The sequence below is a fragment of the Oenanthe melanoleuca genome, chromosome 20 (genome assembly GCF_029582105.1).
Source record: "Oenanthe melanoleuca isolate GR-GAL-2019-014 chromosome 20, OMel1.0, whole genome shotgun sequence".
Taxonomy (NCBI): domain Eukaryota; kingdom Metazoa; phylum Chordata; class Aves; order Passeriformes; family Muscicapidae; genus Oenanthe; species Oenanthe melanoleuca.
In genome coordinates this window covers 13,010,281-13,019,918 of record NC_079353.1, presented here as the reverse complement: position 1 = coordinate 13,019,918, position 9,638 = coordinate 13,010,281, and the positions used below count along the sequence as shown (strand labels likewise).

At 60.9% G+C, this 9,638-nt stretch overlaps 1 protein-coding gene across 1 annotated transcript; it reads right to left on the bottom strand.

The window, feature by feature from the left end:
* Nucleotides 1-4,888: 4,888 nt before the first annotated feature.
* Nucleotides 4,889-9,202, bottom strand: LOC130261527 (uncharacterized). The gene is made up of 12 exons (XM_056507834.1): nt 8,649-9,202; nt 8,295-8,359; nt 8,036-8,185; nt 7,706-7,854; nt 7,237-7,384; nt 6,804-6,991; nt 6,573-6,710; nt 6,178-6,292; nt 5,868-5,996; nt 5,485-5,661; nt 5,193-5,348; nt 4,889-5,038 (listed from the first exon to the last, which is right to left on the bottom strand). The coding sequence occupies exons 1-12, from the start codon at nt 8,779-8,781 to the stop codon at nt 4,889-4,891; spliced, it is 1,698 nt and encodes a 565-aa protein (XP_056363809.1). The 5' UTR covers nt 8,782-9,202.
* Between the last annotated feature and the right edge of the window lie 436 nt (nt 9,203-9,638).

Here is a 9,638-nt window from a genome sequence, read left to right as displayed (position 1 = left end):
TATTGAGGCTTTTTGTTTCTAATTTATAAGAAAGCTCATCCTATTCCACCCCCTGCCACCAGACCAGGTTGCTCCAAGCCCCCTCCAGCCTGGCCTTGGACACCTCCAGGGCTGGGACAACCACAGCTGTTCTGGGCAACCTGTGCCAGGGCCTCACCATCCCCACTGGGAAGAATTTCTTCTAAGCCTGTCCTCTGTCAGTGGAAAGCCATTCACTTTGTCCTGGCATTCCAGGCTCTTGTCCAAAGCCCCCCCTCATGTCTCTTGTTAGCCCCTTTAGGCACTGGAAATGGCTCTGAGCTCTCCCTGGAGCCTTCTCATCTCCAGGCTGAACACCTCCAGCTCTCCCAGCCTGGCTAAGGGCAGAGGGGCTTCAGCTCTTGGAGCATCTTGTTGGCCTCTCTTTGTTATAAATACATATTATGGTATTGGCTTTTTGCAAATATTGGGGTGGATACTATATGTGTGGTGTTGAAATGGTTTTTAAGGTGTAGTTTTCTTTAGCAGTAACATAAGCTGATAAAGTGTCTTTGTAGTAAGTGAACTGCCTGCTTGGTTGGATAACACCCAGTGAAGACACCTGTTACTGATATACCAGCTACCAGCATGGACTGTAGAAATGGAAGCCCAAATTAAGACTGATAAGAAAAATAATTTAAAACTACAGCCAAGAAACATGCATACTCTAAAAAGGCAGACTCAAGGAGTGGCCATGCAAAACAGTTCCTGGAATATGGAAATTATATTTTAGAAGAGTTTGAATATGCAATGGGCTGATGAATTTAAGGGGTGTCTCCAAACCAGCTGAAGATACTCTTGGCTGATGAATGCCAAGCACCCGGCTATATTGCATTTTGCTTTATTGTTTGTCTCTTACTGTCTTTTATTAAACTTTTTAAATTTTACCAGGGAAGTGAAACTCGTTTTTCACATCTTGACTCACTCCAGCAGCTCCACATCCTTGTGATGTTGGACCCGAGGGCTGGAGGCAGCTCTGCAGGTGAGAATCCCCCTGTCCCCTGCTGCCCACGCTGTGGGGCCAGCCCAGGACAGGGGGGGTTTGGGTGGCAGTGCAAGGGCTGGGGTGTTGCTGTGAGAGATGAGCAGTTGTGTGGAGCAGGCTCCCTGCACACATACTCCAGGTTGGCCACCAACAGGACAGTGGGTGTTCCTACAAGGACTCTCATGGCCTTCAGGGATCCCTTCTCAAGTTCAAGGGATTTTGTCACAATGGTGGTTGATGCAGGAGCTCAGCCACATTTTTACAGTAGGAAACCTGCAAAAGGAGGGTGAAAATTCATCAGGTTTGGGGGGATATCCAGTGGAGGCAGGAATTCCCTGGCTCCGGATTTCCCAACAGGATTGAAGTTACTTGAGCATCTCCTGCTGTTGGTCCAGCAGTTCTCAGCATGGCAGGTAGCCCGAGTGGCTTCATGCTCTATGTCCTCAGCCAGTGCCATGAAATCCTGTACAGAGAGGCTGGTGCAGATAAGGAGGAGATCTGTCACAGAAAACTGGCTTGTAGCTAGGCAGTTAATTCGGCCACAAGTCAGAAATTTGGTTTGATTAGCCTGGTCCAATAAACAGGCCCTAGATGAACAGTGATAAGATATATTCAAACCCAAACCCAAAGATTTCAACCAATGACCTTGCATTATAAGCACCAGATACTTACCTGGTAAGAGAGTTAAGCAGTCCGAATGCCCAAACAATCTGTCACGAGCCAGGGAATTCAAATCCATTATTTAAGAAGGGTTTTGAACAATAAAGAGGATGTTGTCATATGGATTAGTAAGGGTCATGTTGTCTGTCTCCTATCATAACTACAGTTAATGTTATAGGTGGCTGCTATACAAAAAACAGGGAGGTTCCCAGTGAAGATCAAGGCAGCCACCTGGGCAAGTGCAGTGGCTAGGGCTAAGTCTGGGAGGAGAAGCTGTTCTGTGTCTCTGATGATGGTGCCAGCCCTCTGAAGGAGCAGCCAAGACAAGTGCTGCAAGCTGCCATGTCCTGCCCTCGTCTGCTATCAGATGCACATGGGACAGACTTGCTGCCACAGGTCCACAAGACTTGATCCAGGAACAATGGAGGGCCATGCATTGGTAGGGAATGGCCTCCAGCAGGTGCAAAGCAGGGTCTTCTAGCAGCAAAGCCTGAGCCTGTGAAGTGGGCCACCTCCTCAGCAGACACCACAGTGCTTCCTTCCAGCCCTGAACGTCAGCCAGAAGTGCCTGCTTTTCTTCAGCGCCTGCTGCTACTTCCTTTGTTCCAAGCCAGTCCAGGATGTAGTTTGGAAGCTCACGCACGCGTCTTGAAGGTGCCTGCACGGGGGAGAGGTGTGGCAGCTGCGGCGCAGGGCTGGTGTCCCTCCACGATGGCACGGATGCTTTGGGACGCCTGCCTGTGGAAGGCGAGTCTGCCCTCAAGCACGGCCATTGGAGTCAGTCGGGGCCACAGGCTGCAGTGCAACTGCCAAGAATTGCTGTGAGGCTGGCAAGTCAAGAGCAAAGCCTTGTGGCCAGTTCTGCTGAAGCCTTTTGCCCAGGACCGTGCAATGGTGGCCACAGTAAGCCCCCTGTTGGCATCGCGGCCTGTGCAGATGCCTCGTGGAGCAGGTGCCGGTGTTTGGGTGCTGCTGTTCCTGTGCTGGCTCTGGTGCTGTTTGTGTGGCGCCCAGAGCCGCTGGGGCAGCAGTGACTCAGAGCCCTGCTGGAGGAGACGTGGCCACCCTCCCCATGGAGGCAGAAGCTCTGCGGGCCCAGAGCTCTGTGTCAGGGGGGCCTCTGTCTCAGCTCCATGGCTGCCAGCCCTGCCTCTGCCTCTGCCCTGGCAGCCCGCAGTGACTGTGCCCTGGCAGGGGCCCCTTGGCCTCCTTGTCCCCAGCCAGCGCGGCCTGGGCCCCTCGGGGTGTCCCCAGCCTCCTGCTGAGGCCCAGCCTCGAGGCCTTCAGCCACAGGCATGGCAGACTCTGTGGGGAAGCGCCAGAGCAGCCAGGTGCAGGAACAAGGCGGCTGCTCCTGGCCTCTGACACCCAGCCCGGCCCCTCAGGGGCCTCCTGTCCCTTGGAAGCTCCTGCCACCCACTCCCTCCCACCCACGAGGCCCTCGTGCCTCCCCACGGCCTAGTCCCGTCAGGGCCCCTGCAGCCCCTCATCCCTTTGTGGCCTCCCAGCGCCCCGTCCCCTCAGGCTCTCCCCCAGCCCCGCCAACCTGCCCGGCAGCGGCGCGGCCCCGAAGCAGCTCCGCAGGAGCCACATCCAGAGGCACCTCGGAGCCCTCAGCAATGCGGCCAGCAGGACACAGATGGCGCCTCCTGGCTGGGAGAGGCCTTGTGCCCATCTCCCGGCACCGCTCTCTCTCGCGGCAGCTCCGGCCCCTGCCCAGCCGCTTGCTCGGCAGCGTTAAGGCTGCAGCAGAAGCACCAAAGGCCAAGGGGCTTCTGGCCATCTTCCCTTCCCCACTGCACGCCTGGGCAGCTTGCCAAGCACGAGTCCCCTCTTCCCCGTCTCCTGCAGACACTGGGCACCAAATGAAAGCTCCTGGGAGTCTGGCTATTAGAACACATTCTTTATTTACATCGTAAAGAAGAACAAAAAAGAAGGAAAAAACAAACGTAGAGAAAAGAAACAGCCCCGCTGGCTCAGGTGGCCCCAGCTGGCAGACAGCCTCTCCGCTCAGCTCTCCTCAGAACCCCAGCAGCAGAGCCGGCCGCGGCCCCACAGACAGGACCATTTGCTGCATGCCCCGCGGAAGCGATGCAGCAGCTTCTGCAAGATGGAGCCCGAAGCTCTCTCTACTGTCCGCAGGAGAAAGGCAGTTTCCAGAGCCTGGCTCCTGATGGCAGGGCTCATGTCCTCTGCCTTGTCTTCAAGGGCTGCAAGAGAGAGGAACAGAGCCACGGCCAGATCCCGCAGCTGCGGGGACCCGAGGGGACGCCCACGCCGGCGTCATGCCAGGCGGTTCTGGCCGTGGCCACGAGGGAGCAAGGGGATCAGCCCGAAGCTACCGGGCACTATTGCCCCACTGGCCCCGAAATCTCCGTGGCTGCTCTGGCCGCGGCAGCCCTGGTCCGCACAGGGAGCGGAGCCCTCGGCAGCCGGGGCAGGGATTGCAGCTGCCCCCGGCAGGCGGGGCTGGCAGCCCGCTGCCCTGACTCACCCTGACAGATGCGCCGGAGCTGTCGCTTGTGTCCCCTGAGGTGCTGCCCGGCCATCCCTGAGAACACAGAGCCTGTCACGGCCCGAGCGGCACAGCTCGCTGCCCGCGGCGCTGCCAGCCCTGCGGCCACTCGCCCTCCTGGCCCGGCAGGGCTCAGCCCGGCCCTTGCCGCACGCTGCCGCCCCAGGGCACGGCCCCGAGGGCAGCCGGGGCTCCGCGGCGCCGGGCCCGGATGGCAGAAGCTGCCGGGGCTGGGGCCGAGCTGCGCCGGGCCGGGACAAGGCGGGGAGGGGACGGAGCCCGGGCTCGTGGCTCACCCAGGAACCTGATGGCCGCCTGTCGCAGGGACTCCTGCGGGCTGTCCAGGTACGGCAGCGCCTGGCGCACGTGCTCGGCCGCTCGGCTCCTGTCCTCTGCCAGCTGCGGAGAGCGCCAGGGGCTGCAGTTGGTGCAGGCTCAGCCCCTCGGCCGGGCGCTGCGTGCGGCCAGCGCCGGCCTCCCCTGCCCGCACAGCCCTGAGGCGCGGCCAGCAGCCGCTGGGCCGGGCTCTGCAGGGGCACAGGGCCGGCTGTGCCCGGGGAGCCGCTGTGCCGCCCCACCAAACAGCCCAGCCGGGCCGGGGCTCCATCGGCACCCGGAGCAGAGCCCGCGTGGCCCGGGGAAGGGAGCAGCGTGTGGCTGCAGCACTGGGCAGGGCCGCGGCTGCCAGCCGCACACACTGAGCAGCGCGCTCAGGCGGCTTCTGCAGCCCGAGGCCGGGGCTTCCGGGCCGTCCTTACCAGGTGCACGCCAGAACTCCAGGTCTGCTCCTCCTGCAGCATCTCTTGGAGATCCTTCCTCTGCAGGTACCTGGCTGAAGAACGCAGCGTTGCCCGGGAGTCCTGGAGAGCAGCAGGGAGGCGGAGGTGGCCACAGCCCAGGGCACAGGGGGCATGTCCCTGAAGCACGGCCAGGAGGAGGCTGCAGCCTGCGAGGGCCAGAGCAGGAGGCAGCTGAGCCCCTGCCAGGGGCTGCTGGCAGCTGCCGAGTCCTCACCTCAGCCACACGCTGGTTCTCGTCGTGGCAGTGGAAGGAGAGTGGGAGCAGGCTCTGGCGCACGTGGGACCTCAGGGCTGTTTGGATCCTTTCCGCTGAAAAAATGGTCAGCTCTCGGAAGATGAACATGGAGCTCAGCTGCACCTGGCTATCATCCTGTATGAAAGGAAGATAAAAAGATCTCAGCATGGGCTGCTGCTTCACGCCCACCTGGGCACAGGCCTGAAAATGCCCAGGGCACAGAGTGTGCGGGCAGCAGCCAGTGGCTGTGGCTGGAGGCAGCGAGCCTTACGTTGTCAAAGAGCAGCAGGAGCATGTCAGCCAGCTGCAGGGCGAGGGGGGTTGATATCGTGGTGCCATTGTATGGGAACAGACAGCTGAGGAGAACGATGCTCATCCTAACCACGTCTCTGTCATTTTCCCGCAGGAGCTCCACGAGCCTTGTGTGCAGGCCCCACATTCGTATGGCCTGTGTGAAACACAAGCGTGTCAAACGCCACCCCGGTGCCGCAGGGCCCAGAAGCCAAAGGCCTGTGCCAAAGCACTCGGGCAGCTGAAGGGGGAGGCAGGAGTGCTGGGAGCAGCTGCCTCAGCTCCCGAAGCCCAGCCAAGCGCAAGCGCCTGCGTTCCCCAGCCCCACGCCGGCAGCATGGCCTTCAGCTGCCCCCTTCTCACCATGGAGACGTTCTTGCCCAGCAGCACGAGGCCTCGGAGTGCCAGGCGACGCCTCTCCCTGCACTCACTCTGCAGGTTCTTTGACATGATGTCCAGGGCGCGCTCGTGCCATTCACTGCAGGCCAGGCACTGGGTGATCAGAAAGGCACAGAGTGCTGACAGGGGAGCCGGCTGGCGGGAGCCCCGAACCGCACAGGGCCGGGCCCAGGCAGCAGCACAGGGCGCGGGCACCGGCCCAGGCAGCTGCAGCCACGAGAGTGCAGAGAGCTGGGAGGCAGCTCAGCCAGGCAGCGCTGGCCTTCAGGCTCACCTCCACAAGGAACGCCATGGTGGCCAAATCCCAGCATGGCATGTCTTTGCTGAGCAGCCCGAGCAGGGAGGAGGCAATCTCGGAACACAAGGCTACAGATTTGTGGCACATTTCTCTGTCAGGAGGAAATGGGAAGCAAAACCCTGAGCCAGTGAGGGCAAACCTCTCCCTGGAGTGACTCACAGAGGTCTGTTCATTCTCCAACCACCCTGCAAGGAGACCTGGGCCCTTTGGGAGGCGGCTGCTCTTGGGCACCCTCCGTTCCCAGCCTTTTGCAGCCTCCTTGGCCGTCCCTTGGTGACAAAGCCTTCTGGCCCACAACCACGGGGACTGTGTGGGGCAGCCTGGGCACAGGGCACAAATGCCGGGGGCAGGTGGGGAGAAGGGGCTCTCACCTGGCCAGCACGCCTACAGCACAGTGCTGGGTGTCAGCACAGAGCAGCGTGTCCCAGGCACGCTTGTCTTCCAGTGCCACCACCACATCCTTATAGTGCAGTTGGCAGAGCAGGGCCTTCAGAGTCTGCACTGCAAAGCTGTGTGCAGAGCAAAGGCCAGGTCACAATGGGAGCACTGGCTCCTGCCCTGGAGACATGGCAGGGACAGAAGGACTGGCATGGAGGGAGCACCTGTTGGGGTTGGTGGCAAGGCCGTGTTGCTGCTGGCACCCCTTCCAGAAGGTTTGGACCGCCTCTGGCATATGCAGTGTGCCGGAGAGCACTTGGAAGAGCAGATGCGCAAAGAGGCGGGGGAAATATATGGTCACAATGTGTGGGACACAGGGCACGTGGAGGATCTTCCACATCACCACAGCTGCCTGCAAAGGACAGAGCAGCCTGAGACAGCGCTCAGTGCCGAGCTGTCCATGTGGCAGGGCCCGAGCCTGGGAGGCAGAGGCCAGCAGAGACGCAGGGGCAGCTGCGGGCCTGGTGGCCCTGAAGCTGCCCCTAGGCCAGGATGCGGGTAGGCACCCGAGGCAGGGAGATGCCGTGGGGGATGGAGGCTGGAGAGCTGACGGAGAGGTGACCTCGGGGTGAGCAAAGGCCAGTCGCAGAAACTCACAGCCAGGGCAAGGACAGCCGTGCAATCACCATCAGAGGTGCTGGTGCTGTGCTCTGGCCACTTGCCCAGCACATCAAGGAATATCAGCATGGCCGGCTCTGCAGTCCTGCACGAGCACATGATGCTCTTCCACATGTCCATAGCAGCTCTGTGGGGTCAGAGCCGTGTCTCAGGCAGGTCTGGGACACAGCACCGTGGCCTGGGCAGCAGCGGGGAGCTGAGCTGGCTGCCAGCCCTGCCTCTGCCTGCTGCCCCTCACTGGCAGCAGCCAGGCAGCCCAGCCCCGTGGGGACTGGCCCCTGAGGGGCAGGGAGGGAGCAGGGCAGCACATTGGGAGCTGACATGCCAGGGCTGGCAAAAGGAGGAGCCAGAGGGCCCTGGAATTCTCTGTTTGCCAGACACCTGGGACAGGCTGTACAGGGTGATGGGCTGGTGAGCCCTGAGCCTTCTGGGCACGTGGGCCCCATACCTGTCACACGATGGGGCCACACGCAGGAGAGCCATCACCACGTCAGCGGGCTGTGCCTCTGTCAGGTCCAGAAGGGGCCTGTACACATTGTACTCAGGCCTCTCATTGGCAGTGAGCCACTGGTGGATGTACCTCACCATGGCGGGCACCTGCAGAAGGCACGGAGACTTGGAAAGCTGCCAGAGGGAGTCATTGCCCAGCTGCCCCAGAGAAGCGATGCAGAGCTTTGGCCTCACCCCATGGCTTCTGAGGCTTACAGTGAGCAGCAGGCACGGCTTGAGAGGCCAAGCAATTCCTGAGAGGATCAAAGGCAGGCCACAGGCTGCTTACTTGCTTTGCATTGGAAGGACCTTCCTGCACAAGCATATCCAGCAGGGCAGCACTGGTCTTGCTTTTGAGGATGGGAGAGTATGCTCTGAGCACAGTGCCCATGACACCGGTCTCTTCCTTGCGAATTCTCTTCATGAATTTGCAAACCATCTGTAGCAGGAGGGCAAGAAGGGAGGGAGGTTCCATGGAGTGCTGCAAGCACGGTGCTGGGCTGAGCAGTGCCAAGCGGCCCAGCCCAGGCGGGGCTGGCTGCAGGTACCTGCGCTGTTGTGCGGAAGAGGCCGCGGGTGCAGTGCTGCTCTCGTGTGCGCTCCATGGCTGCACCTGGCAAAGAGCGAGGGCAGCCCGAGCTGAGGGCCTGCAGGAGAGGCCGGAGAACAGAGGCCAGCCCTGCTCCCCAGGCAGGGACAGCCCCAGGAGGCCCCAGGGCATGGGGCACAGCTGAGGGGTGTCTTCCCCGGCCCCTCTTCTGTCCTGTCCACTGGCATGTCCCCAGGGCATGGCATGGCATGGCATGGCATGGCATGGCATGGCATGGCATGGCATGGCATGGCATGGCATGGGGCCAAGCTGGCTGCAGGCACCAGCCCTGAGGCCCAGCTCTGTCGCTCACCGTCCTGCTGGAACTGCTGCACCTCTTCAGGCTGTTGTGCTGGGGTAGTTCCAGCGCCATCTTTCTCCTCCTTCCCCACGGCCAGCTTGGGCATGCTTGGGGGATTCTGCTCTACGTCACTGTCTGGATTCATGGCTACTTACAGGAGAGATGGCTCAGAAAAAGTGAGTCAGTAAGTCCTGCAGTCGTGCCTGGAAGGCACGTGCAAGAGTGAAGTCTTGGCAAAGCTACAGGACAGCAAGTCCTGCACTCTGATCTCGAGGGCTCCTGCCACCAAGGACAGGGGACTCCTCCAGGTCAAGGACCGTGGTCAGCAGACGACGGTCTGCTCTCGGTGGCAGAGGCTGCAGGGTTGGGAGATGCCTCGAGAAAGCTCCAGGTCACCAAGTGCCACGGTGTGCCCTCGAGGGCACCTGCAGAAGGGAAGCCTCAGGAAGGCCACAGGTCAGCAAATGCTGTGGTCTGGCCTCAAGGTCACCTGCAGGAGTAACGCCTGGGAAAAGCTGTGGGTGAGCAAGGAACGAGGGCGCCGTGTGGGGGCTCCTCACGGCAGCGCTCTGTCCCGTCTCGTGCACCAAGCACTATGGCGTGGCCGTGTCACCACCAGCACTTATGTCACTGCATGTCACAATGAGCCAGGCCTTGGACACGCTGTCCCGTTCCATGCCACGGTGACCATGCTGCACTATGTCACAAAGGGCCCTTGCACACACTGCCACCTGCCCTGGGGCTGCCCCCAGCCCCCCCAAAGTGGCCCAGGTGTGATGGAATGCCTTGCCCCAAGTGTCTCAGACAGCCCGACAGGATCCTTAGGAACGGCTCAAAGCATCAGCAAACTCTGCCCTGCTCTGCGGGCTCAGGGCAGCAGAAGGAGCCCCCGTGGCTGCCAGGGCAGCTGCTGTGGGAAGGGCGCAGGGCCTTGCACAGAAGCTGGCTCGGCCTCCTTGGGACATGTCCCGCCTGGTGGCCGTCCTAAACGCAGCGGTGTGA